Source organism: Melozone crissalis, unplaced genomic scaffold (assembly GCF_028551555.1).
Source record: "Melozone crissalis strain CALT ecotype California unplaced genomic scaffold, PUWL_Pcris_2 ptg000012l_1, whole genome shotgun sequence".
NCBI lineage: Eukaryota > Metazoa > Chordata > Aves > Passeriformes > Passerellidae > Melozone > Melozone crissalis.
In genome coordinates this window covers 15,807,645-15,835,473 of record NW_026535790.1, presented here as the reverse complement: position 1 = coordinate 15,835,473, position 27,829 = coordinate 15,807,645, and the positions used below count along the sequence as shown (strand labels likewise).

The 27,829-nt window shown below is 61.5% G+C and overlaps 1 protein-coding gene across 3 annotated transcripts; it reads right to left on the bottom strand.

Moving 5' to 3' along the window:
- Positions 1–297: 297 nt before the first annotated feature.
- CACNG3 (calcium voltage-gated channel auxiliary subunit gamma 3) lies at positions 298–27,202 on the bottom strand. 3 transcript variants are annotated; one of them, XM_054271302.1, is made up of 6 exons: positions 27,064–27,202; positions 26,872–26,957; positions 25,627–25,820; positions 4,517–4,600; positions 2,800–2,940; positions 298–1,702 (listed from the first exon to the last, which is right to left on the bottom strand). In XM_054271302.1, the coding sequence occupies exons 3-6, from the start codon at positions 25,808–25,810 to the stop codon at positions 1,191–1,193; spliced, it is 921 nt and encodes a 306-aa protein (XP_054127277.1). In that variant the 5' UTR covers positions 25,811–25,820; positions 26,872–26,957; positions 27,064–27,202; the 3' UTR covers positions 298–1,190. The 3 variants fall into 3 exon arrangements, with proteins under 3 accessions (XP_054127277.1, XP_054127278.1, XP_054127276.1); XM_054271303.1 differs by lacking the exon at positions 27,064–27,202 and having other exon boundaries at positions 26,872–26,976; XM_054271301.1 differs by lacking the exons at positions 26,872–26,957; positions 27,064–27,202 and having other exon boundaries at positions 25,627–25,911.
- Positions 27,203–27,829: the final 627 nt, after the last annotated feature.

Here is a 27,829-nt window from a genome sequence, read left to right as displayed (position 1 = left end):
GCGGGAGGAGTGAACGACAGCCCTGCTGGCCCCAGAGCAGCCCCGGGGACCCTGTGGGACTCTGCCACTTCTGCCAGAAGGTTAAATAAGATTTCAATTAAGTGACACATCACCGCGGACCAACTGCTTCCAAACTGCCTGCACTTAGACGAGCTCTGCTCCAGGGGGAGAGTTTAGAGCCGAACCTCTGTCTGCTCACGCGCTCCCTGCAGCCCAGCCTGGCCTCCCTCCTCCCTGCCGGCCGCGCTGCGCCGCCCTCGGTGCCTCTGCAGGGTCACTGTGACCTACTCAGCCAAGGAACTTGCCAAACCGGACAATTTTATTGTTTTTCTCATGGATCTCCCAGCCATTCGGAATCGCACCCCATCCGCGCGCGGCTGCAGCCGCTCCCGCAGCACCACGGTCGCGCGTTGCCCCTCGGCTGTGCCCAGACAGTCGTCTCTGACTGCGTGTGTACCAACTGCAGGGAAGTAATTCGTTTGCTTGCAACATTAGACGTGAATTAAACGCTGGATACTTGCTACCAGTCACTGGAGTAATTCTGCTCCTGAGTCCTTTCATGGGAGGGAAGGAAGGGAAGGAAGGGAAGGAAATAAGCCCTTTCAAGACCACAGAAAATTGCAAAAGGATGTTTCTTCCAACCTGACATGACAAAATTGAATTCCAAGCTATTTAATGCATGCACGAAACGCCATAGAGGAACCCAGCCCGAGCACTCCATCCAGCACGACAGGGAAGGGGTTCGGAACACAAGCATCGCTCCGGCACTAGCTCAGTGCTTCCAGCCGCGGCCTTCCAGGCGATTCCACCGAAAGGTAATACCGGGTAAGGGTTCTCACGGACAGGGCTATCGCCAGCATTTCCATGGACACACAGCTATGGGAACACTGCGGTTATGATCACACGAACGATGGAGACCTCGGGAAGCCGCTGTCCCGGGGGCTGGAGCCCGCTCAGTCTGTGGGACACCAGGGCCGGGGTCCCGGCGCGGCCCCGTCCCCTCCCCTCGGGGGTCCCGCTCCCGCTGCGGGCGCAGCGGCCCGGCCCGGCCAGTGGCATTTCAGGAGTGAAAAACCAGCCCCGCGGGCAGGGGCACGGGGAGCCTCCGGGTTTGTCCTTAAAAACGGGGTTTCACAGGTTACACCGTCACGAGGGTGATGCCATGCAGCCTGCCCACGGCCCGGCCCGCCTCAGACCGGCGTGGTTCGTCTGTTGGCCGGGTTGTTGTGCAAAGACTCCTTGAACTCTTTGGGGATGGAGTTGTGGACCTGTAAAAAACCGTGGTCCCGCTCCGAGTTGAGCAGCGTCCCCATGGTGACCTTGGAGGGATCCCTGGAGAGGGTGAACATGGAGATGTCGGTGGAGGGGATGGTGCTGAACCCTTTGCTGATGGGCGACATGTCCCGGGAGCGGGGCTCGGTGGAGCGGGAGCTGGACCGCCGGCGGAAGCGGTACCTGTAGGGCGGCAGGCGCGTGAAGGCCGACCTCTTGAGCAGCTCCGAGTGCGACCTGGCGCGGATCTGGCGGTGCTTCTCGATGTACATGTGCACGGCGATCACGCCCACCATCTCGGCGATGATGAAGGACAGCGCCCCGAAGTAGAAGGACCAGCCGTAGGAGTAGCTCTTCTTGGAGTCGCTCTGCCCCGGGTCCCCCGCGTTGGCCGAGATGTACACTATGATCCCGATGATGTTGCTGAGACCTGCGGGGGGCACAAGTGGGGCAGGTGCTCATCTGAGCGGCAGGAGCGGGTGGGGGGAATGTGTCCCCATGGGGCACCAACCCTCTGCCAGCACACTGGCACCAAATCCCTCTACTGGTCTCCCAAGACACCTTTATGTTCCCTTACACATTCCCTTGTCCCTGTATATTCCCAGGAAGGAGGAATAACCACAGTTTTCTCCAGAAAAGGGACATTTCAGGAGCTGGTTGTGCTCTGCTTTGCTGAGCAGGGAATGCAGGAGCCTGGCTGGTGTCATGCAGCAGCAGAGCCAGCCTGAGGGGTACAGGGGGATGCCCCCAGCATAAAGTCAGGTCACCGTGGCCCTGGGAGCACAGGGAAACTGGAATGGCTCTGCCTCTTTCCGTTTCTGGTGGAGTCCTGAGGCTTTGTCTGGGGCAGGGGCAGCCTGTGCCCCACCAGCAGCCAGCAGGGCTGTGCTGCAGGCTGGGGAGAGGCTGGTGCATTCCCAGATTTACTTAATGAATCAATTATGTTCTCTCTGCTGTTTTCTCATCTGCATCAGCAGCTCCTGCCAGCCAAGGAGGAAGACTCATTTGTCTTTTTGTGGGGAGAAGAAAAACACAAAATAGAGCGGTTCCTCGAGACAAAGACATTGTCACGCGATAATCAGGGGAAGCGGTGGGGAACAGCACAGAGAAATGAGTAATCCAGCAGGAACAGCCTCTCCAGAGTGGTTTCCATGTGGCAGCCCTTCTGCCTGGGGCTGCTGCTGGCACAGTGCCCACTGACTGCCCAGGATGGAGGGCAGAGCCCCCGCCCTGTCCCAGGGTCTGGTGACCCCAGGGGATGGCTGCACTTGGGGAGCCCCTCCTGGGCTGTGCCCCCCCATGGGCTCTGCTCCAGGCAGGGCAGGGGGCACTTGAAGTCCTGTCTGGCACAGGGACCACGGCCAGAGACCCCTGACAACCTTTCCCTTCTGTGGGGATTTTCCACAGGGCCAGAACAGCTCTCAAACCTCAGAACCTCTCAGCGCTGACAGCCTGGGAGGACCCACACCCCATCCCAGTGTCCCCCCCGTGTCCCCCAGGCTGGAGGGGCCCCGGGGCAGCTCCTACCTGCAGAGACGAAGAAGATGCCAGCGCTGAGGATGACGTTGTGTTTGCTCTTGTAGAACTCGCTGGCGGCCACGCACAGGCCCCCGAAGAACAGCAGCCCCACGCTGAGGATGGGGAAGATGCTGGATGCCCTCACTGCACCTGTGGGACAGGGACAGGGGCAGCATCAGCCCCCAGCACCCCCTGAACCTGCACCAGGGAAGGGTCTGTGCAAGGGCACCCCTCGTGCTGCCAGGATGGATGGGGAGACACAGCCCTGCTCCTCACTAGGCATCCTCTGCTTGTCACGGACCTCTGGAGTGGGTTGGGTTGCAAAGGACCCTCACACCATCCAGTGCCACCCCTGCCGTGGCAGGGACACCTTCCACCACCCCAGCTCGATCCAAGCCCTGTCCAGCCTGGCCTTGGGCACTGCCAGGGATCCAGGGGCAGCCCCAGCTGCTCTGGGCACCTGTGCCAGGGCCTGCCCTCCTCTCAGGGAAGGATTCCTTCTGCACACCTCACCTGGATTTCCCCTCTTTCAGCACGGAACATGGGCAGTCCCAAGTGAGGGTGGCCCTGCAGCCAAGGGACACTGTCCCCTCAGCGTGAGCAGGTGCCAGGCACTGTGACACAAATGACACCCTGGCATGCAGAGCCACACGTGTGTGCCAGACTGCTGAGGGCTCAGCCCAAGCTCTGCATCCCCAAACAACAACAGGGGCAGCAGGGGCGTGCAGCAGCCCTGGCACCCCCTGAGCTGCTGGGGCTGGAGGAGTCTTGGGAGAAGGGCACCATGGCCTCATGCTCAGTCCCAGCGCCCTGGCTGACCCTGCTGCTGCTCACCCAGCTGTTGCTCTGGACTCTCAAATTTCCACATCTCTGCTCACCCAGTGGAGAGGAGAGTGAGTTTAATGAAATGGCTTTGCAGTTTTAGTAGATTAGCGCTGAAGTTCTCCCACCCCCTCTCACATTTAAAGTAAAAAGTCTATTTTAAAGCCCCCAGGAGTGGAATTTTAATGGAGCTTTTCTGTATTTCTCTGCTTTAATAACGGCCCTATCTGAGGGATGAGAGCCCAAGCCAAGGCACAGTGTATTTTTGGTGCAGCAGGTAGTGATCTGCTGCATTCATTACTCTCTACTGTCACTTTGGAAGCTGATCCAGGTAGGGAAGTGGATTGGGCTGGGCTTTAAGGTCCCTTCCAAGCTGGGCCATTCTGGGATGCTGTGGGGAGGCCTGTGGTCCTGCCCTGGAGCTGGGCTGGCCCCTGGGACAGGAGGAGCCACCTTTGCCAGGAAATGTGCCAGTTCAGCTCCCTCTGTGTCCCTGTGCTTGGCTGCCAGGGCAGAGCCCCTGGAGCTGCTCCTTGTGCTCCCAGTGACCCAGCCTGGCCGGGGGCTCGGGGAGCAGGGACACCAGCAGGGACAGGGACAGGGACAGGGGTCCCTGTGGGGCTGCACCTCAGGGTCCCAGACCCCGTGGGGACACCAGGGCACTCGGGCTGTGCAGCCACTGCTGGGACTGGCCGTGGGGACAGCGAGTGCCAGCCCAGCGTGCCAGGAGCACGCGGCACTGAGGTGTGGCACTGAGGCATGGCAGTGCCAGGCTCGGGGAGCCCAGAGGGTCCCTGAGGCTGCACGGGGAGCCCTGGGGGCTGTGACCCTGCTGGGTGACGCCGGGGCACAGGGAGGGGGTGCCCTGCAGGGCCCAGGGATGTGTGCACAGGGGAGCACTCACGGAGCAGGTACTCGGCCGTGTCTTGCTCGTAGTCCGCATCCTCGGGGAAGTGGTCGATTTTCTTGCACACTCCTCGGAAGGTTCCTGGGGAGACACAAGGCAGGGAATGCTCAGTTCCTGCGGGCCAGGGTGGGCAGCAGCCCAGGGGCCTTCATGTTCTACCTGGGCACTGAGGCCCAGCGTGGGACTGCCCTGGAGCAGCCAGGGGCCGGGAGGGGTGGCAGGAGCTGCAGCACCTCCCCACAAGAAGGGCAGCCCCCCCAGCATCCTGGCTCTAGAGCATGGGCTCAGGTCATGCAGGCTCTGTGCCCTCTGCCATGGCACCAGGAGGGCATGGCACCAGGGACCAGGGCTCCAGACAGCACCAGCCAGCCCTCAGAGGGTCCTGCACGCTCCAGGCTGTGCTGGGGGAGCTGAGCAGCACGACAGGCATCAGTCAGAGGCTGGAGATGAAGCTCTGGGGGAGGCAGGCTGTCATCCAGGGGGAGACACAGCAAAGGAGGGAGAATCGCCTGCTGCCGTTGCTTTGGGAACTGTGGGAGAAGGGGATGCACTGGGCACGGTGAGGACACCAGCTCACGGCACAGCCCCCAGCCTCCTCATCCTCCTCCTCCTCGCAGCTCTGGGTTCCACCCACCTTGTCCCAGCACCCAGCGCCCCACGGCTCTGCCCCACGGGTCCCTCTGCTCTGCAGCCGCCAGGCAGTGCCAGAGCGGGGCTGCAGCAGTGAGGGATGGATGGATGGAGCAGGCACGGGCAGAGCAGCACCCCCGGCTGCCCGGGCAGGGGCAGCCCCGGCCCCACAGCATCCACTCACACTCTGACATTTATTTTGTCTCCTTTACTCCCTCTGTTCACCAACCGATGCTCGTCGTCATGGCAATGCCGAACCACCTGACACACAACTCCAGCCTGCAAGCACGCACCACAACAAGGCTGCAATCCCAAAAATCCCCTCTGACCTCCGAGGGGCTCCCCAGGGAGGGAATCCTGCCCTGGGAGCTGCGGCTGCCGCGGCCTCACCCAGCTACAGCTCAAACTCCGTGTGATGGTCTCACCTCAACCCAGGGAATCCCCTTCAGCTGGGAAACCTCCCAGGGCTTTTTGTCCCTACCAGCAATGGGACCGCGGGGTGCCTGCAGGGTGTCCCTGTCCTTGTCCCTGCCCGGCGGCCCAGGCTCCGCAGAGAGCCCTGCCTCGGGGTGGGTGACACGGGCTTTCACGTGGCGGCGATGAACTCGTTCGACACGCTCAGCGGCCGCGGGTTTGTGCAGGCATCCTATCCTTCCCTATCCTTCCCTTCCCTTCCCCGGGCACGGTCCGCGCTCCCCCGGCCCCGGGCAGGGTCTGTGCCCCCCGACCCCGAACGGGCTTTGTGCTCTCCCTGCTCCCCGGTACCGCCGAGCTCCCGCCCCGCCCTTATCGGCACATGCAGAGGCAATTAATTGATTTGATCTCAAGTTGTTTTCCTCTCGGAGCCCCTTCCCCCAGGGAGGGCTGGGGGGACGGGGAGGGGCTGTGAGGGAAATGCGGTTGCAGTGGTGGAAATACAGCCGAGAATATCGATCCCAGCCCGACGAGCCGGGAGGCTAAAGAGCTCCAGTTATGGTGTTAAAATCTCATTACTTTTCATCTGGTGGAACCGTTTTTCCAGGGACCATTCTGGGTGCTGCTGGTGTGTGCAAAGGAAGGCTCAGGCTGAGGAGGATGAGCTGAGACCGCTCTCAAATGAGAACAAAATTCCTCGCTCCCCTCGTGGTGGCTCAGCCAGGAGCCAAGGTCACGTTCCAGCCCTCAGCTCTCTGCTCCTGCTGATAAATCCAAGTGAGTTATCTCCCAAGTTGTGGTTTCCAGTAATGGCCTTCTGAAGGCACTGTGTTACACCGAATCCATCTGAGGGAATGGCGGGTCATTATGGTCTAAGTTCTCTGAAAATTAATATTTTGGAGAACCAGAGGTCGGAGCTGAGCTGGGGAGTGCTGGGGTAGGAAGGAGCCTGCTGCACAATCCCAGAGATGCTCAGGCTCTGCACTCCCTGAGTAACAAGAGCAAGATACCTAAATATCTCCGAGGAATTAAAACTTCAGGGCTCATCTTTTTTTACCTCCCACCCACCTCCCAGATGCTTGGAGAGATGGAGAGAAATTCATCCATATTCCTTCCCTTCCCCAGCTCCAGGCTCTGCAAGGCATCCTGGGGCTCTTTGCACAAGGTCCCCGGTGTGAGATTGCAGAGCTCCGGGGTTCTGGCTCTGTGCTAGCCACGGCCAGCAGCCAGTGCCCACTGCACAGGGCTCAGTGGGTGGCACCGAGCAGCTCCTGCGGCCCTGGGATGGCTGTGGGGGGCTCTCAGCCACCCCCCAGAACATTGTTTGCCTCCTGCATCACCACATTTTCAACACAGCCTGAGTTCAAAGGCACGCAGCAGCTTAGAGGAGCAGCAGAGAAGGGCGGTGGGGCGGCTGCAGCCCCTGATCCGCAGCGCTGAGTAAATCCCCTGGAGCTGCTGCTGGAGCTGAGGACAAGGGCGGCTCTCCAGCAGGCCAGGGGAGCCCTGGGGAGCCAGGGGAGCTGTCCCTGCCATCCCACCAGCTCTGTCACTCCCCAGAGCGTTCCTGCCCCTGCTGGCCCCGGGCCCAGCAGAGCGGCCGAGTGAAGGCAGAGCCCGAGAGCCCCCAGCCCTGCTGGTGCCGGCATGGGTGCTGGCCCCCTCAGCACCTGGCAGTGGGAGGAATCCTCCTCCTCCTCCTCCTCGCAGGGCTGAGCTGTCCCGCAGCACATCCCGGCGGCCAGCAGCCCCACAGCAGCTCCCCCGGCGGCTCTGTCTGCCTTTCACACCCTCTCCCCCTCGCTGCGGTGGTGGCTTGTGCCTGAGCAGAGGCACCTACACAGATACGCCTGTTCCGAAGGACACTTTCTCCTGGCTTTATGTATTAAAAAAACCCCCACCAGTGGAAAAACCCAAGTCAGATGAGAAGAGAGCAGCAGCGAGGAGGCAGAGGGGTGGCTGCACTGTGGCTGTGGTGGCCGAGCAGAGCCCGGAGCGAGCACACACCTGAGCACACCTGGGGACAGAGGGGACAGAGCCCCAGCACCCCCAGGGCTGGCAGGGTGTGGGGAGCAGGAGATGCCCGGGATGGGCATCCCCAGGGGGACACGGCGAGCACAGCTTGGCGCTCACTCACACCTCGGGTGGGCCGGGAGCTCCTGCCAGCGCCAGCCCGCGCGGTGCCAGCGATCGGCGCGTGGCACAGGGACTTCACTCCCTCGGCGGTGTTAAACGAGAAAAAAGGGGGAAAAAAATCTACATTTTGACAGTGACTCATCATCTCCCATTCTGGAATCTGTGGGGTTGGTGCAACCTACACAAGGCAGTTCAGAAAAGCAAAACAATTCTGAATAATAGAGGAGGAAAAAAAAGTTTGCAGCTGATGGGTAATTTCCAGCCCTTTGCTCTGAGGGTTTTCTCATTTTTCCTCATTAGAAAAGTAATCAGGTAACACTCTGGAGCTGCTTCCAGGGGCTCCCCCCACGCTCTCCTGAGCTTCCTTCCTCCCTGCATCCTCCCAGCCTTCCTCCCTCTGTCCTTCCACATTGCTGGAGGTCATGGCAGGAAAACACCAGGCTCCGGGGAGGATGCAGGGATGGGGTAGGAAAGTGCAGGGGCTCTGGGTGCCCTTTCTCTGCTGTCCCCGCATGGCTGGGATGGGGCAGGAAGGTGCAGGGGCCACTCTGGGTGCCCTTTCTCTGCTGTCCCCTCCATGGCACGTGGCAATGGGCAGCAGCTGCCAATGCCGGGAGCACTCGGATCATGCTGGGGAGGAGAGCACTCATCAGCATGTCTAAGGAAATCATTTCATGTTTTATCTTTAACAGTGGATAAACATTGATTTTTATTTTAAAAGGTAATTGACATTCCTATGAGAGTGCAATGAGCGCTGGAGCAGCCGGAATTGGCGTAAATAAGCCGTGTGCTAGAAATTAATGAGCTTCACTGATTGAGTTTATCTGTTTAAATTAATACAATTCTGGCAATTATATAAAAAAATAATGATCTTTGGTTTGTTTGCCTGCTTGGAGACATGGATGGTAGGAGATGGGGCAGGGCAGGAGGCCTGGCCCAGCTGAGCCCAGAGCCTGGGGCACCAGGACCTCCCCTGACCCTCCAGGATCCTGCTCTCCCTCTTTAATGAACATTTTAGATTTCCTTGGGTTAACTGCTGAGCCCCTGGGAAGGGTTTGTTACCTTCCAGCCTCCTCTCTGGCTGCAGGTAACAGGGGTGGCCAGCTCAGCTCTGGGAGGTTCCTGGATCCCTCATCCTTGTCCAGCAGGGTGTGGGGAAGGGGGTCTGTCCTGCAGGGTGGGGGCTCTGTGCCCATTTGGCAAAGGGGGCTTGGGCTCATCCCCCTCCTCCCCTTTCCACCCCTCCAAGAGCTGGAAGAAGCTCCCTGCCCAACCCTGGCATGAGTGCCTGGTCTTTAGGTCTCTTCCAACCCAAAGCATTCCATGATCCCATTATCCAGCTGGATAATTAACAGACAGATACAGACACTCTCATTTGTAGGAGTGAGTTTGACCCTCGAATTTCACGTCCAGAACACTGGGGACAAAACCTGCCCAGATGGGACTGGGGGGAAAACCAAGAGTCAAGAGTGTAAAACCTGGGATCCTCTGGTGAAACAAGCTGCCAGAATCCAGCCAAAGAGAATCTGGGGCTGTGGGTGCTCGGGTGTCTGCTCCCACCCCGAGCACAGGCCGGATCATCCCCAGGCTGCTTAAGCACCTATTTATACCAGGGAGGAGAGAAGCTGCATTATGATGGGGAGCTGGAGGTTTCACTTCACCGGTATTAAAATGTCCTCTGAATTTCTAAAAACCTATAAATGACAATTTCATAGCTGTGAAGCGTGGCATCCAGCACAGGGGAGTGCTATTTTCGACTCCGTGTTGACAGCTGAAGGGGAATGGATCACAGAATTAAAAACTAGTTGCTCCTCAAGTCCAAGCAATCATGGCTTGATGATGCTCCTTATGGGCACACAGAGGCAAGTCCGAGGCACCAGCACAGACTCCTGGTGCTTTGAGAGGTCAATTCACAGAGCAGAAAACAATTATAAGCCAAATCACTTAGGAGAATGGATTTGAGCATAAAAGCACAACTGTGTACAGAGAATGATTTAAGAGCGTTCTGCCCGAAAACTCATCACCATGACGGGAGCTTGCATTGGTTTAGAAACTGCCTGGCTAATAAGCAAACAGCTATAAAAATAAAAACAGGCCCAACAAAGAGAAGAAAGGAGATATTCATAACTCTGAATATAAATCAGCAACTTGGAATGGTAGAGCGCCGATAAAGGCTGGAAGAAGCAGCAGAAAAGCACCAGAACGTCCTTCCCCAGTGCATTGGATGAGCAGCAGCACAGAAAGGAGCAGTGCCACCGCCCGCCACCAAACAACGCAGCAGCAGCCTTAGTCACAGGCCCCAGAAATGTTAAATAACCGATCATGGCATTTGCACACAGCACACCCTCATCCTGGGCCGGGAGGATGCAGTGCCAGCCCTGGGGAGTGCAGGAAGGGAAGGGAAGGGAAGGGAAGGGAAGGGAAGGGAAGGGAAGGGCTGAGAGGCTGCTCTGCCCACCCTGCAGCTCTGCCGCTGCTCCTGGGCTGGGGCTGGCACGGGTGGCACAAGCAGGGACTGGGAACAAGGGACAGCCAATGGCACAAAGTGACATGGCCACTGGTCACACGGGTTTTGGTGCAGCCAACAGCAGGGGCAGTGACAGTGACACAGAGCCTGGCAGGTGACTGTGACAGCGTGGGGGCCAGCAGGGACATCCCGGTGTGCTGGTGTGCAGCAGCCTGGAAAAACAGATTTATTCATGGAATCATCACAGGATTTATTCACGGAATCATCACAGGATTCCAGAGTGGCCTGGCTAGAAGGGCCCTCAAAGCCCATCCAGTGCCACCCCTGCCATGGCAAGGACAACTTCCACTGTCCCAGGCTGCTCCAAGCCCTGTCTGGGGCACTGCCAGGGATCCAGGGGCAGCCACAGCTGCTCTGGGCACCTGTGCCAGGGCCTGCCACCCTTAACATTCCCTGTTTCAAGGTGAAGCAGCTGCTTAAATCTGTGACCAGCAGCACAGTCTGTTTGAAGGAGGCTGTTACTAACTGCATCCCATAAAGGGAGGGCTCTGGGCAGGGGCTCAGGAGGTGCCAGAGGAGCCCGGTGGGCAGTGAGCCCCTCCGTGCCCTCAGCACAGCACTGCAGGCCCAGGGCTGCAAAAAGCAAATCATTCTGCAAAGGAGCCCCACAGTGCAGAATATCCAGGCTAAAAATATGTAAATGGCCATGAAAAGCACTGTCAGAGCTGCAGCGAGACGAGGCAGTCGCCAAAAGGCAATTTGGAATTTCTGAGCTCGCTGCACGAGGCATTAAAAAGGTCACTATTTCTGAAATAAGGATCTTTACAAATAAACACATTTGCCGAGGCCTCGGTGAGTCATGCCAGAGCGGAGCACAGAGCATTTCCACCCTAATGCTCCTGACAGGCCGGGAGCAGGGAGATCTTTTCATGTTTACAGTTCATCAATAGTTATTACAGCTGCACAGTCAATCTTTAAAGCACATTTAGCCTGGGAGGAGGCTCGGCAGGTTGTTTTCCCTGAAAAAGCGATATTAAATTTATCACGTTCTTCCTCTTTTACAGCATAGATTTGAAGGCAAGTATTTGAAGTTCAAACACACGACTGCCACTCCAGCACCTGCCTTTTCTAAAATATATCCATACTTGTGTCACATCTTCCCGGTATAAATATTTGAAGTCTTCAGCTCATGTGTTGAAAGGGCCTCGATCCATCACAGCCCATTTGTTGCGGGGAATGCAGTGGGCACTGTGCTGTGCGGGAGGGAGGGAGGGATGGCAGCCCCGGCTCCGCACTCCCCTCCCGCTCCCCTCCGGCTCCCGGCCGCGGGTCCGGCCCGGCCCCGCCGCTCCGAGCGCCGCCAGCCCGGCCGGATTTAGCTCCGGGTGCCGGAGGCAGCGCCGCCTCCTCACCATCTGCGGGAGGGAAGCGGCCCCGGGGAGCGGCTCCAACGCCCCAGATGGGGAAAGCCATATTCAGGAGTAGCACCATCGTTTCACTCCTGGCTTTCTTGGGAGAACAAGGAGGAACTCTCCTGCAGACGGAGCATCAGGACAGAACTTTGCTGGTGAACCAGTAAGGGACGCCGGCCTCGTCTTCCCCATCCATGAAACAACAGCTGCCCTTCTGAGCTGCCCAGAGACCCGGAGCCACTCCCAGGGCATTCCACACTCCCCCTGCCCTGTTTGGGAACACCTTGGCACCGCTGCACTGGCAGCAGGCCCCTGCCTGGGTGGGGAGGGTGCATCTCATCCCTCACACAGCACTTTGGGATTTCACAGCACCAAAATCCCCCAGAACACAGCAGCCCGCTGCTCCAGGCCCCTGAAACACTGCAGGGTACACTGCAGGCCCCTGAAACATGGCATGATACACTGCAGGCCCCTGAAACACTGCAGGATACACTGCAGGGCCCTGAAACATTGCCTGATAGACTCCAGGGGCCCTGAAGCATGGCATGACACATTCCAGGGCCCATAAACACTGCATGACACACTCCAAGGCCCATAAACACTGCATGATACACTCCAGGCCCCCTGAAATACTGCATGATACACTGCAGGGCCCACAAACACTGCATGATACACTTCAAGGCCCTGAAACACTGCAGGATACACTCCAGGGCCCTGAAACACTGCATGATACACTCCAGGCCCCTGAAACACTGCATGATACACTGCAGGGCCCACAAACACTGCATGATACACTTCAAGGCCCTGAAACACTGCAGGATACACTGCAGGGCCCTGAAATACTGCAGGATACACTGCAGGGCCCTGAAGCACTGCCCTGCCTCAGGGACCCCTCTGTCTGAGGCTGTGGTGTCCCTGCCCTCACACACCCTCCGGCCCAGGGAGCAGGACCCCACTCCTGGCTACAGAGCTGCTCCACTCGGGTCAGAGCTGGGCAAGCTGCCCCTGGTCCCTGAGCCACACACACCATCACCTTGGCCATTAAACAGCCCCAGCTTCCCAAACCTCAAAGCACAAAATGCTTTGCTTGAAAACATCGGAGCTTTTAAACAGCCCCAAGTCCGCCTGGCCCTGCTATTGCAAACCCCAAACAAGCCCAGCTCCCCAAGGCTCTGCCCTTCAGGAGCCAATGAGAGCTCTGAGGGAAGAGGAGAAAGACGTGAAAGCCCCGAGACGGTGGCAGCAGAGAGCTTCAACTCTCCCCCACGGCTTTCCATCCTCCTCTTCTGCTCTGCATCACTGAGAGCCCATCCCAGGTGCTGCTCTGCCATCAAGGACAGAGGGAGACCCACCGGGGCCTGGCACTTACCTGGGGCTGTCCCTGCGGTTGTACTGTCCCGTTTTCAGCTCTGGATCGTGCCCAGGGTCCGTGGCATTGCCCTCAGCACACATCCCTGCAGGGAGGGCTGTGCCTGCAGCAGCCTTTGATGGCTCCGTCCCAGGTGCAGCCCAGCAGCTCCTGGTTACCCCTGAGGGCACCCACCTTCTCTGGGGTGATGCTCCAGCAGCTGGGGCTACGGGCTGGAAGGACAATGGATGGATGGATGGAGAGCAGCCATGAGGAGAGCTGGAGAGGGACTGTGGACAAGGGCAGGGAATGACAGGACAAGGGGGAATGGTTTCCCACAGACAGAGGAGAGGCTTAGATTAGATACAGGGTGGGCAGGCCCTGGCACAGGTGCCCAGAGCAGCTGTGGCTGCCCCTGGATCCCTGGCAGTGCCCAAGGCCAGGCTGGACAGGGCTTGGAGCAACCTGGGACAGTGGAAGTGTCCCTGCCCATAGCAGGGGATGGCACTGAATACCTTGAAGGTCCCTTCCAACCCAAACCATTCCACAGTTCCACGGTTCTGTTCTCCCCAATTTACAGACGGGTAGGGCAGCACTGCAGCGATGCAGATCACGAGCATCTGCTCGCTCTGGGTGCTCAGCTGGAGCCGGGGATTTCACAGCCCTGGCACAGGCTCTGCGCGGGAGGTGCCGCTGCTGTCACACCCGGCCCGCCCGCCTGCGGGGCTGAGCCCCCCCGGCCGCTCCTGCCTGCCTGCCTGCCTGGGGCCTTCTGCTCCTCTGCCTTGGGGGAGACTTCCCCTCATCCCTAAAGGGAGATCTGCTCAAACTGACGTGGCAAGAGATTTCTAAAGAGTGTCTGAGCTGGTGTGCCCTGAGCAGCCCCTCCCTGAGGCCCAGAGCTGTCCCTGAGCCCCTCAGGGAGCGGCACGGACGGTGCCACGCACGGCAGCGGTGCGGGATGGCCGGCAGCTCCCGGAGAGCCCATGGACGGCAGCTCCCGCACTGCCCATGGACAGCAGCTCCCGCACCCTGCAGAGGGCACAGGGGCCATCCCGTCCCCGCAGTCCCCAGGCCGGGTCCCCAGGGCCGGGCCGAGCGCGGTGCGGGCAGACGGGGCTGGGAGGATGAGGAGGAGGAGGAGGAGGCGCGGCTGTCTCGCACCTCGGCCGCGCTGAGCGGGGCTGGCAGCAGCCACACGGGCCCGGCTGCGGGCACGCACCGCAGCTCAGCCTGTGGCACCGGCCCTGTGGGCACGGGCTGGGCTCCCCGAGCTGCTGCAGGCTCAGGGAGAGAATTAATCGGGGCAGCCCGGGCGATAGACAGGGTATCTCCAATGTCACCAGACGCAGCTGTTGGCAACACGCACCCTCTCCCGCAGCCGGGGGACAGAAGCGGCAGCCCCGGCTGAGCTCTCACACCCCGCCGCGGCTCTGCTGCTTCCCATGCGAGGCGCGATCGCTCTGATCGCTCTGATCCTCCAGCCTCTCTCGCTGGAGAGGAGGCCAGAGACTGATGCACAGAGAACACGTTCTTCCTTGGCTGGAGCGCTGAGGAGCCACAGGAGATTCTCCCAGCAGAGGAGAAGGAGCCGCGGGAGGCTGGCAGCCCCCGGAGCAGAGGGGCGGGCAGGGCTCCAGCCCGTGCCCAGCTGGAGCGGTGCCAGCCCAGCCCAGCCCAGCCCGGCCCGGCTCAGTCCGGTGGCACAGCTGCAGCACCGCGATGGGCTCAGCCAGGCTGCTCAGGCAGATGGAGGCCTTGGCACGGATGCCGAGCATCCCGGCAGCAGTGAGTGTCCCCGCTGGCCGGACACACAGCCGGGCTGGCGGCTGCCGCAGGTCTCGGCGTGCCTCGGAGGGTGACAGCGACCTGTCCCAGCCGGGCAGCGGCCCGGGAAGGCGCGGCCCCTCGTAGCGCTCGGTGATGGCGCTGTGTGAGGCGCTGGGGATGCCGAGGTGTCACACGCGGCTGCGGGGAGCTGGTGTTTAACACCCGGCTGAGCATCACCGGCCTGGCCTGCAGGTTCCTGCTCCGTGCCAGGAGGGAGCCCGGCCTCTCCAGGGGGATGGAGGTGCCATCTCTGGCACCAGGGAAGTTCAGGACACGAGCTGCTTGCAGCACAAGCCAAGGCTGATTTTAGTTAGTTACATCAGGCACACCTCAAAAGGGCCATTGCTTGTTGGTAGTCTCTCTGGGGTGCTCTCCCCTCCCCTTGTGACTCCAGGCACAAACTGAGATTAAAGGTATAACTAGAGGACAATGACCAAAACACCAGTGAAACTGGAAATGTGATGATTTGAGAGGCAGGAACACAAATGTCACCCTCAAACACCACCTTTGTCACGGCTCACTACAATCCCGCAGGATGTATGACCAGTGCCACCATCCCCACGAGATCCCAGTGTCCCCATGAGATCCCAGTGTCCTCAGAAAGGCTGGGGGTCACTTGTCCCCCCTTGTCCCTGTCACCACCGCAGAGCTCCTGTCCACCTCAATTCTCCTCCTTCAGCACACCCCACCTGGCAAACAGCAAACACAGAGCCCCAGGGAGGGTGACAGGATGGCACCAGGGAGTGACCTGCTCCCAAACCTGCCCACTGCCCCTCCTGCCAGCCTGGCATTGCCACAGGACCGTGTGATTAAACAGCACCATTCCCAGGGACCCGAAACAGGAACAGCTCAGCCTCCCTCTGCTGCCCAGCAGCACGAGATTTGTCTCTTCATTGTGGCGTCAGGAGATAAGAAACAGGCAATATCTGAGAAAATCATCACACCCTGCTCAGCAGGCACCATCCCTCCTGCTGCCAACCCTGGTGTGCTCAGCACTCACAGGGAGTGAGGGATTCCTGCCATGTTCAGGGCTGAGCAAAGCCCAGGGGTGCTGGCACATCCAAAAGGGCCCAAGAGCCTGCTGCAAGAGGATCCCCCACTTCTCCTCTGGACAAGGGATCACAGCCCCTCAGAACCCCCGAATTGTTTGGAAGGGACCAAAAGGCTCAGGCCAGCTCGGAGCCCGCAGCATCCCCTGGCCTGGCCTGTCCATCCCGCAGCCCCTTCCATAGCTGTGGCGGGAGAAGGCTGGGAAACGGCAGCAGTGTGCAATAGAACAGTCCCCAGCAGCCCCGGGTGTTCCCAGGGCTGTGTCACAGTCCCGGGCCGGGATGCAGCCCCTGCCCCTCCCCGCACAGCCCAGGAGCCTCTCCCGCCGCAGGGCTGTCAGCACACACACCCAGGGACAGGGACAGGGACAGGCACCCGCTGTCACCCGGCGCCGTCATTCCTTATCACAGCGCTGTCTTCTTAATCAGAGCCCTTATCTGGAGCTGCTGCACTCCCCAGCGAGCCGCGGCTCCTCACAGCCCCGTGGGACTGAGCAAAGCAAGCAGCTCCCGGCTCCTGACCCGAGGAAAGCTTCCCGAACCTCGGGAGCGGAGCCCATCACCACAGCAAAGGCAGCCGGGAGCGCTCCGGAGAGACCCCCGCCCCTCCACAGCGAGCACTGAGCCGCAATGCATCCAGCAGCTTCAGGGAAATCCTTCCCAGGGGCACTCCAGGGGCTGAAGCGGCTTGGAGGTGTTGGGAAGCTGGAATCCTTCTGGGAAGGGAGCGGGGAGCGGGCAGTGGGCAGCGGGTGATGGGCAGCGGGCAGTGGGTGATGGGCAGTGGGCAGCGGGCAGTGGGTGATGGGCAGTGGGCAGCGGGTGATGGGCAGTGGGCAGCGGGCAGCGGGTGATGGGCAGCGGGCAGTGGGTGATGGGCAGTGGGCAGCGGGTGATGGGCAGTGGGCAGCGGGCAGCGGGTGATGGGCAGTGGGCAGCGGGTGATGGGCAGCGGGCAGCGGGCAGTGGGTGATGGGCAGTGGGCAGTGGGTGATGGGCAGCGGGCAGTGGGTGATGGGCAGTGGGCAGCGGGTGATGGGCAGTGGGTGATGGGCAGTGGGTGATGGGCAGCGGGTGATGGGCAGCGGGCAGTGGGTGATGGGCAGCGGGCAGTGGGTGATGGGCAGTGGGCAGCGGGTGATGGGCAGCGGGCAGCGGGCAGTGGGTGATGGGCAGTGGGCAGCGGGTGATGGGCAGTGGGCAGCGGGCAGTGGGTGATGGGCAGTGGGTGATGGGCAGTGGGCAGTGGGCAGCGGGTGATGGGCAGCGGGCAGCGGGCAGTGGGTGATGGGCAGTGGGCAGCGGGTGATGGGCAGTGGGCAGTGGGCAGTGGGTGATGGGCAGCGGGCAGTGGGTGATGGGCAGCGGGCAGCGGGCAGGACCCTCCCCACACCCTCCCCACCTCCCTGCGGGCACTCTCAGGCATTCATGTCACGCCTTTCCCCTTGGGCTGCCCCAGCCCCGCACTGCCAGCGCTGCTGTTAATGGCAGTGGATGCCTGGCAGCTGCCTCCTCACCTGGCTGCAGGTGTGGCAGGGAGAGCCCCCCGCCAAGTGGGGCAGCAGCCCCCCACACCTACGGATTAGTGCATTTATATCAATTGAAGGCCGTTTTTGATTTTCCCGGAAAAGGAGGTTACTGTAGTTATGAAGTGGACAGTGTGTTCATTAAAAATCCATGGTGAAACCCATGTGAACAGGAAGCAGGAGAGGCGAGGAGCACTGAGCAAGATTAATGCTCGGCTGCCTCACCTCAGCCCATTCCAGAGGCAGAGCACGGCAGCTCTGACACCTGGCCTGTCCCAGAGCACAGAGCATGGCAGGTGTGCACACCTGGCTCATCCCAGAGCACAGAGCACGGCAGCTCTGACACCTGGCCTGTCCCAGAGCACAGAGCATGGCAGGTGTGCACACCTGGCCTGTCCCAGAGCACAGAGCATGGCAGGACTGCACACCTGGCCTGTCCATCCCAGAGAGCAGAGCATGGCAGGTGTGCACACCTGGCCTGTCCCAGAGCACAGAGCATGGCAGGACTGCACACCTGGCCTGTCCATTCCAGAGAGCAGAGCATGGCAGGACTGCACACACCTTGCCAGTCCCAGAGAGCAGAGCATGGCAGGTGTGCACACCTGGCCTGTCCCAGAGCACAGAGCATGGCAGCTCTGCACACCTGGCCTGTCCCCCGAGCAGTGCCCGGGGCTGTGCCAGGGGCACGGGACGGCATCACCCTGCAGGCCAGCGGGGGCACTTCCTCAGAGCTGTGGGAATCAAGCACTGCTGAATCCACCTGGCTTCACCTCACAAAAGGCAAAACTCATGCTGAGAGAAGGGATTCACCACAGGCCATGCAGCTCTGGGCAGCGGAGTCGGGCATCACTCCCCGGCTGCTCCAGCAAACGTCATGGCTGGCACCTCCTGGGCAGTGCCCACCTCGCTGGGAGCCCGGGGACCTGGCATCCATCCCTGAGGCACCCTCTCCACAGCACAGCATGGCCCAGTACAGCACAGCCCGGCATGGTGCAGCACGGCCCAGCACAGCACGGCACAGCACAGCCCGGCACAGCCCAGCACAGCCCAGCACAGCATGGCACAGCACAGCCCAGCACAGCACAGCCCAGCCCAACACAGCACAGCACGGCCCAGCACAGCACAGCCCAGCCCAACACAGCACAGCACAGCACAGCCCAGCACAGCTCAGCACAGCACAGCCCAGCACAGCACGGCACAGCCCAGCACAGCCCAGCACAGCACGGCACAGCACAGCACGGCACAGCCCAGCACAGCCCAGCACAGCATGGCACAGCACAGCCCAGCCCAGCCCAGCCCAACACAGCACAGCACAGCACAGCCCAGCACAGCTCAGCACAGCACAGCACAGCACGGCCCAGCACAGCACGGCACAGCACGGCACAGCCCAGCCCGGCACGGCACAGCCCAGCACAGCCCAGCACAGCTCAGCACAGCACAGCCCAGCACAGCACAGCCCAGCACAGCACAGCACAGCACAGCACAGCCCAGCACAGCACGGCACAGCACAGCACGGCACAGCCCAGCACAGCACGGCACAGCTGCCCGCACCCCCAGAGCCCGGCTCGCAGCCCTCGGCAGCCAGCCCTAATTATTTGCAGCCGGCGTGGAGCCAGTGACCTTGCATGGGAAAAAACCCACTCGAGCCTCATTCAAATTCTGCCTTGCGCCTCTCTTACACGGAACAGCTCCGGAGATGACAGGCTCTGCACCACGCCTATGCAGCAGTAAAATGCCTGTTTCTGAGCCGTTCACAGCATTTTACTCATCACGTGCTGCTCGCAGGCAGCGAGGGAGCCGGCTCTTCAACCCGCCCCACGAGTCAGGAGTTGTGCCCAGAAAACACCGCAGCAGCCCAGGAGGGTGAATTCTGCACCCCGTGCTCGAAGCGGAGCTGGTGGCAGCGAGCTGAGGCACAGCTCCTCCCCGGACACTCACCAAGCAGCCCTGGAGCCACGGTGCCAGCTGGCAGGGGCACCAGCCCCTCTGTGCCCAGGAGAAGGATTCTTATGACTCGTGGCATCTGGCCGTGTGCCACCAGAACATGGGGCTGGAGCAGCCGGAGGGTCCAGCCAGCCTCATTTCCATCTCCATTAGAGGACAGTAATTCGCTTTTATCCAGTACATCCTCCACCAGGGCGAGGCTCAGGGATTCCCTAACCAGGGCTGTGCCTGGGTGCTGTTTGTGACCCCTCTCAGAGCCCCGTGTTTGGTGCTGTGTGACAGCAGTGCCAGGGCTGGGCTGCCCCTGCTCCAGCCTGTCCTGATGGAAGGTCTCGCTGGGTTAAACTGCAGCCTGGTAATCCCACCAGGTGGTCTCAGACAGGTAACTTCCTCTCCACCTTCATCGCACACCTCTCCTGAGGTGCCTCCATCACATCCTGTATTTCCATCACACAGGAAAACTCAACACGGCCCAGCCCTCAGGAAAAAACGAGCAAAATGAGCAAGCAGCCCTTCCCAGCACCCCCAAACCTGCCTGGCTGCACAGAGCAGCCCTGGCCCCTCCATCCCTCGCTGGCAGTCCCCACCTGTGCTCCCCTGGCCCACAGCTGCCATCTCTGGGCAGAGCCATGGCTGGGGGCACTGTGGGGAGCCATGCCAGGGGTGCTGGGCAGCATGGTCAGCATGGTCAGTGTGGTCAGTGTGGTCAGTGTGGTCAGTGTGGTCAATATGGTCAGCATGGTCAATATGGTCAATATGGTCAGCATGGTCAGCGTGGTCAGCGTGGTCAGCGTGGTCAGTGTGGTCAGCATGGTCAGCGTGGTCAGCGTGGTCAGTATGGTCAGTGTGGTCAGCATGGTCAGCGTGGTCAGCGTGGTCAGCATGGTCAGCATGGTCAGCGTGGTCAATATGGTCAGCATGGTCAGCGTGGTCAGTGTGGTCAGCGTGGTCAGTGTGGTCAGCGTGGTCAGCATGGTCAGCATGGTCAGCATGGTCAGCGTGGTCAATATGGTCAGCATGGTCAGCGTGGTCAGCGTGCCCTGGCAGCCCCTCCGCACCATCAGCAGCGCTGGCACCGAGCTGCACCGGGCACCACGTTGGGGTGGTGATGAGAATCTATCCCAGACACTGACCAGACAGAGGAACAGGATGAGCAGCTCCTCAAATACCTGCCCATAATGAGTAGTGAGAAAAAGTGCTCCATCACGGGTGATTGCAATCTCAGGGACATTTGCTTGGCGCTTTTAAAAATTAAAGATAATAACTTTCTAACAGAAACAATCTTGCTGTCACCTTGGGGAAATTCTCTGCTTGGCCTCACTCAGAGGGCTGAGAGGAGCTGGAGGCGGGGGAAGCGCTGGTGCCCAGCCAGGGCAGGGCTCCCAGCCCAGTTTAATGCCTTCACTGTGACCCAGCTCAGCTCAGCGTTGCCAAAACCAGCCAGGACAGAACCAACAGGGAAATGGAAACTCGGGAGCAAGGGCAGGAGCTTTCCTGCACCTCACACCCCTGTCTCTGGGCTCACTGGAAAGGGGGAATGGGAAAGTGAATTAAAAAATTAAAAATCGGGGACTTTGATTTGGAAAGTAGCAGGCCACACACAAGTGGCTGAAGTGAGGAGCTGATGGGATCTGTTAAAATAAATCTGCAGCTGAAAGGTCAAGGCACAACAAGGAGGAGCTCTGTCATTGTGTTGGAAGGAGCTTTCCTGACGTGTAAACCACGGCTGGATCATGACAGTGTAACTGTCAGTCATGGAGCAGAAGTGACACATGCTTATTTATTCATCAGATACTTCTGTTCTGCACTTGGAGACAAACAGGCTCCCGGGTTCTGGCAGGAGCTGGGGGATGCTGAGCAGTGACTGCAAAGTGTAAACATGGAACGGGGAGGACCAGAGAACTCCCTCCCAGGAGCATCCAGAGAATGGGCTGAGAAGGCTTCTGAAGATCTGAAATGGATTTTAATAAACCTTGGCATTCTGTTGAGTTTCTGGAAGAAGGGAGAAGCTGGTTTAATGCCAGCAGGGATGGGATGGGCAGTGGCAGGAGCTGTGTCCCCAGCATTGCCTATGGCTTAGCAGAGGAGGAGGCAAATGTCAAACAGCCTCCTGGAAAACAGATTTATCAAACTTCGTACATTTTTTCTGATATAGTTATAGATTCAGTTGATAAAGGAAATCAGTAACATAATACATTTAAGAGTTCCACAGGGTATTTGATTTGGCTCTCCTGAAAAAGTTAAAGACCTGCATTATGCAGAATCAACAGTGCTTCATTACCTGGGCTGGGAGCTCCCAGAGACAGTCCCTCCATCCAAGGGATGTTCCTGCTCAGGATGGCCTGCTACAAGGACAGAGCTGAGCTACGGCAACGTCTTCATTGGGAGCGTTGAATAAAACATGAAATAATTGGGAGTAAACCAGGCAAATGGCAGAGAAAAGAGAGATGGGAATATTGAGGGATGAGGGAGGTGGGCCAGGCAGATTTGGGCAGCTCGGGGCCCGTTCAGCCATGGCCATCTCCATACAGCCAGCTCCAAGGGCTGGCAGTGAGGAACCAGGAGAGCCAGTTCCAGTTTGGGGCTGGAGATGTTGCCCAGTCCCACCAGATGGGCTGGGGGTCCCACCCCTCTGGGGAGTCCCTGTGAGGGGCTCAGAGACCTCAGCGTGCAGCCAGACTCACAGCAGGCAGAACAGGGACACACAGCCCACGGGAGACCCAGGCACCAGAGATCATTTCTTGTGTTCAGGGGGAGTTGGAGGAGCTCCTGGGCTCTCCAGTGGAAGGTACCAGAGATCATTTCTTGTGTTCAAGGGGAGTTGGAGGAGCTCCTGGGCTCTCCAGTGGAAGGTACCAGAGATCATTTCTTGTGTTCAAGGGGAGCTGGAGGAGCTCCTGGGCTCTCCAGTGGAACCCCTGGCCCAGGGACACGGCTCATCACCCTGGGGTGCAGCCTCCAGGAGTGACCATGCAGCAGCACTGAGCTGCAGGTCAGGTGCAGGGAGGACTGGGCAGGGAGGGTCCTGAGGGCTGTGGGGTCAGCTGGTGGCACCTGCAGTGTTGTGTGTAAATCCAGACAGGATCACCCCAAAGGACCAGCCCTGAAAGCTCCCCAGGGAGGAACTGCTGGCTGGCAAAGGCTGGGCTGGAGCTGCTCTGGGGGACACTGAGGGGCCAGGGTGGGCCCGAGGGGGACAGCCCGGCTGAAGGACAGCTCTGGGACATGAGATGTCTGTGTCCCCTGCCAAACACCCCACAAACCACGCCGGAGGAATGCAGGGTGCTGAGCATCCTCTGTGAGGGAGGCAGGCAGAGCATCGCTTGGCCTCCTCCAGAAATGACAGAGCACTTTATTCTGATGAGGGAAATGAAGGAGGAAAGGAAAAGTACCACATCGCCTTAAAATATGGTATTTTGAGCAGCCTTGGCCAAATCCTCCTGCTCCTTCTGCCTGTTTCAGATCCGCATGATGCCATGGAGCCAGTCCCAATCTACACCACGCAGCAGGGAGGACACGGAGCCTCCCTGCATTTAATGATGCTGCATTTAATGATGCTGAATTTAATTAAGTTTGATGAAAACCAAAGTTCTGTTACTTCCTTGAAAACACCACTAGCCTGAGCAGCTATTTCTCAACTTCAGCTCTCTGCCCAAAGTGCCATGAGCTCCCCTTCCTTCTGAACCGACACAGCGGGCACACAGGACAGCAAATGACACTGGGACAGCCACGGGGGACGCACAGGGACCAGCCCGGTCACACCTGAGCTGGACACACGCGGGGACACCTGCCGAGCGTCCACACCTTGTCAAAGCAATAACCAGGATCCAAAGGCTGCCGTTCCGAGCACGCTGTCACGGCCCAGCAGGCTGGGAACACCTGCCTGGCTCCAGCGATTGAGTCAAGCGCTAATTTGTGTTTCCCAGTGTGGGTGGCTCTCCATGGGTCTGCGGCGGCTCCATTCACGATTTATCCGCTCTCGCCGAAGGGCTTGTGACGCTCACGTGGTGGGGGCTCCCACGCAGGCGCTGCGCCGGGGCCGCCGGGGATGCTCGGAGCCCCGGGGATGCTCGCTCGGAGCCGCCCGGGATGCTCGGAGCTGCGGGGATGCTCGGAGCCCCTGGGACGCTCGGAGCTGCCGGGGATACTCGCTCGGAGCCCCCGGGGATGCTCGCTCGGAGCCGCCGCGGCTCCGGCGCTGTTCCTGCCCCGGCACACGCGTCCAGCCCCCGCCGGCGGCGGAAAGTTCAGGGCTGAGGGGGCTCCCGAGGGGCAGGCAGCTCTGCTCGGTGCTAAAAGCATTTGTGCCCCGCAGGAGAAGCGGCCCCTGCGACAGAGCCGGTCCCGGCCCGGGGATGGAGCCGCTGTCCCCGCTCCGAGCGCGCAGAGAGCGGCGAGGCCCTGCAGCGGCAATCGCACCGCGTGTAACGGGTCCGGGCTCTGCCCCCGCCCCAGCACGCTCCTTCCCCCGCCCCGGCTCCTGAGCCCTGCGCAGCTCGCTCGGGGAAGTTTTCCCTTGCCAGCCCCGCGCTGGTTCACAGCCTGCGAGGCGCCTTCCCCTGCAGGATTCGGGAAGGTGACAGGCGGCCCCAGCACGTACCCCAGCACCATCCCAGCCGCAGCCCGTACCCCAGCACCATCCCAGCCCGTACCCCAGCACCACCGCAGCCCCACATCCTCCCCCAGCACAGCCGGGACCCTCCCTGTCCCTGTCCCTGTCCCTGTCCCTGTCCCTGTCCCTGACCCCGCAGCCCCGCCGCCACCAGCACGGGGGTGACGGAGCCAGTGCCCCGCACGAGGCCCGGGGGTGCCGCGGGTCCGGGCGAGCCCCGCACGGCTCCTCTCCCTCTCCCGCAGCTCTGAGAGCCCCAGCGCGGGGCAGGATGTGGAACAGGGAGTGCTGAGCCCACGGCGAGCCCCTGCCCTGCCGCTCCCAGCCCCGTGCCCAGGCGCAGGGCTGGCATCCAGCTCTGAGCTCTGCCATGGCACTGCCAAACCCTTTCCCGAGTGAGCTGTGCCCAGGGCAGCGGGGCCTCTCTGGCTCCTTCCAAAGCAGTGATTGATCACAGTGAGGGAAACATAAAGCATTGGCTGGAAAAAAAAAATACACGTAGCAAACCAAAGAATTTTTGATATTACTCATGCCGCCAGTGATCCCATCTTTCACATCCCTGGCTGCTGCCTCCTTGGCTCCCTCAGCCCAAGAGGGGAGACAGATTATCTCAAATTATTTATTATGGAATTAGAGCATGATCCAAACCCTCCTTGAATCAATAAGCAAGCTCTGACTGACTTCACCGGGTTCAGGACCGAGCACCAGGCACAGACAGGGTATTTCTGCATCCGTGACTCACCGAGAACTTTCCAACGTGGAGGAGCCGCTCAGCGCCTGCCCCCGGCGCTGGAGGGGTCGCTCCGGGCCCGGGGCGCTCTGACACGGCCAGGGCCCGTCAGGGCAGCGGGGCAGGTTCTCCTGGGCACGCAGGACACCCGCTGCTGCCCTCACTGCCAAAGTTAGGGCCCAGGGCGATGCCACCGGCCGAGTATCGCTGCCCAGGTACCGGCACCTGGCTCTGTTCGAGCTCATCTTTAACCACAGCCCGCGGGTGCTCAGAGACGCCTCGAGCAGCAGCTCTGGGGCAAAACTGCCCCGAACTGTGGCCTGTGCTGCAGGAGGGCGGCAGCTGCTGGGGCCTGGCCAGGCAGGCGCTGCTGCGGGAGGGGAGCAGCGGGCAGAGCTCGGCCGTGGGGCAGCCGCGCTGGGGCAGCCCCGCCGCGGGGACGAGCGGCGCTGGGGCAGCAGCAGCAGCGCTGGGGCAGCAGCAGCGCCGGGGCAGCACAGCCCCCCCTGCCCGGCTGTGCGCTCACAGGGAAGGGGCTGGCGCCGGAGCCGGGGCTCGGCGATGGAAGCGCCGGGCGCGGTGCGTTCCCCCCGTGCCAGGGACGCGGGGCCGGCCGAGCCTCGGAGAGGGGCAGCAGCCGCGGGCCTGTCGCTCCCGCATTCCCGATCAGGAGAGGGACCTGTGGCCCCTCAGCCCGGAGGTGGCCCCGCGTCTGCCGCCGGCGCTGCCCGGCACGGGGGGAGCCGCAGCCCCGCTCCCCCGGCCCCGCGCCCCGCCACGAGCGGCCCCCCGAGCCCCCGAGCTTCCAGCTCGGCGCCAGAGCCCGGGGAGCGGTGCGGGAGGCGGCAGCGGGAGCGGCGGGGCCGCCGGGCCGGGGGATGCTCGGAGGGCCGGGGGCGCTCGGAGGGGCCAGGGATGCGCCGCTCGCCCGCCGGGGACCCGGATCTGGGGAGGGGGGTCCCGAGGTGCAACCCTTCCCCCGAAGTTTGGGGGCCGCGGGGGTCGGTACCTTCCAGGCAGCACGTCCTCCAGAGCCCCGAGTGGGTCATCACCTCCTCGTTCTTGCGGCTCGTGTCGTTGTCGCTCACGGACTTAGTCCTGCACACGCCGCGCGAGTAGAGCCAGTAGTCGGTGCCCACGGCGATGGTCATCAGGCTGAAGGCTGCGAAGGCTCCCACCGTGGTGACGAGCATCTGGACGCCTCTGTCACACATCCTCATGCTGCTTCATCCTCCGGCGGCGGCTCGCAGGGGAAGGGCCGGCGCCGCCGCCCGCCGCCCGCCGCCTCATGCCCCCGCGGGCGGCGGAGAGCCGGGCCCCCGCGGCGGCGCGGAGCGGGGCGGCCCGGCCCCGGGGAGCGCGGCTCGCATGGCCCGAGCGCGGAGCGCGGCAGCCCGGCCCGGCGGAGCGGCTCCGCCGTGCGCTCCCGCCGCCTCTCCCGGCGCCTCCCCCGCGCCGCCCGGCCAAGGCAGCGGCGGGGGGCGGCGGGGGCGGGACCCGCGGGGGGCTGCGCCGCCGGGACGCCGCCCCCCGCCCGCTCCCGCGGCACCGGGGACGGGACCGCACGGGAAACCCAGCCCGGGTGCCGGGACTGGGCGGGGACCGCGACCGCGACTGCCCCGGGAAGACCACCCCGGGTGCTGGGGTCGGGACTGCCCCGGGAGAACGGGAGAGGGACCCGACAACCAAACCCGGACCGGGCAGAGGGATCCCATCCCTGGATGCCGGGACTGAGCGGGGACCGGGGGACCGAGACCGCCCCGGGGACCACCGGGGCTCTGGGACCGGCCCGGGACTGTCCCGGGACACGGGAATCTCCTGGAAGTGGCAGTGCCGCCCCACGGACAGTCGCCCACCCGCACCAGCCCTCGGCACGGGGCCGCTGCGTTCCCTGGGTGTCCCCAGCTCGGTCTGCTCGGTGCCCGAGCTGCTGCACCGGTACCGGGCACCGCCGGCACCGGGACAAGGGGCTGGGGGCACACGCGCACACAGCGGCCCCAGGGAGGGCACAGCACCTGCCCAGGCCGGCACGGAGCTGTCCCTGCCCCGGCAGCCCGGTGTTCATCCCCTGCGCAGGAGCTGCTTCAGCCTGAACGTCCCTCGTACCCACAAGCCACTCCTGCGCCACTGCCAGCAGTTACCCCCCGGCCCTCGCCCTCTCCGCCGTCTCCTCAGCTCCCTGGAACATCCCTCAGCCGGATGGATGAGCCCATGACTCATGCGACCTTTCCAACGAGCCCCAGAACACACTTACCTCTGCAGCTCGGGCTCCTGAGAGGGCCGCGGTGAGACGGGAGAGCGGCTGATTTACACGGTGCCGTGTGCCTCCCCAGCCCTCATCTGCATGCACTCACATGGAAATACTAGTTATTTACTCCAAAACGGCAAACAGAGAATTATGAAGGCGCTGAGAAATTAAGAATGCGGAAATTAAGCAGCTCCTCACCCTGCAATCAGGGCTGGTTGCGCTCCCCAGGCAGGGCGCGCTGATTGCGGCCCCGCCGCCTCCCGCCCCGGCTCCCCCGGGCTCCCGGCTCCGGATCGCCCTGCTGCATTCCCCGCTTCCCCACGGCCCCGTGCCTGCTTCCCAGCAGGCTGGAGGCGGCGCAGCTCTGCCCAGGCTCTGGGCACGCAGCTCCTGCTTCCCAGCGCTTCCATCTGGAGAGGCAGAGCTGGGAGGGGACGCGGCCCTCTGGGGAGTGGGGGCACAGGGCCTGGGGTCAGCAGTGCCCACCCGCCCTGTGTCACAGGGGGTCTTCTGGGCATTTCTGAGGAGGGGTTATCGCTTGTCAGTTTTGGGGAGAGAACCACCGTGTGCGCTGGCGGAGGCACGCATTGGTTCCCAGGTCACACCTTGGTGTCACAGACTGGACGCCGGGATGAGCCCTGGGCATGGCCGCACTGGGACACTGGGCAGAGAATCACAGAACCCAGAATGGTTTGGGCTGGAAGGAATCCTACAGCCCATCCAGTGCCACCCCTGCCATGGCAGGGACACCTTCCACTGTCCCAGGCTGCTCCAGGCCCTGTCCAGCCTGGCCTGGGCACTGCCAGGGATCCAGGGGCAGCCCCAGCTGCTCTGGGCACCCTGTGCCACCCTCCCAGGAAAGAACTTCCTCCCAATATCCAACATAAATCTCTCCTCTGTTAATTCACGGCCATTCCCTCTTGTCCTGTCACTACCTGCCTGTGTAAAAAGTTGCTCCTCATGG

What these genes read in the sequence shown, in the direction of transcription:
- CACNG3 (XM_054271301.1), bottom strand. Translation starts at nt 25,837, where the DNA reads ATGAGGATGTGTGACAGAGGCGTCCAGATGCTCGTCACCACGGTGGGA. An exon ending in CACGGCCGAGTACCTGCTCC is followed by an intron (nt 2,941 to 4,516) that starts GTGAGTGCTCCC and finishes CCTGTCCCACAG; the next exon opens with GTGCAGTGAGGGCATCCAGC. An exon ending in CATCTTCTTCGTCTCTGCAG is followed by an intron (nt 1,703 to 2,799) that starts GTAGGAGCTGCC and finishes TGCCCCCCGCAG; the next exon opens with GTCTCAGCAACATCATCGGG.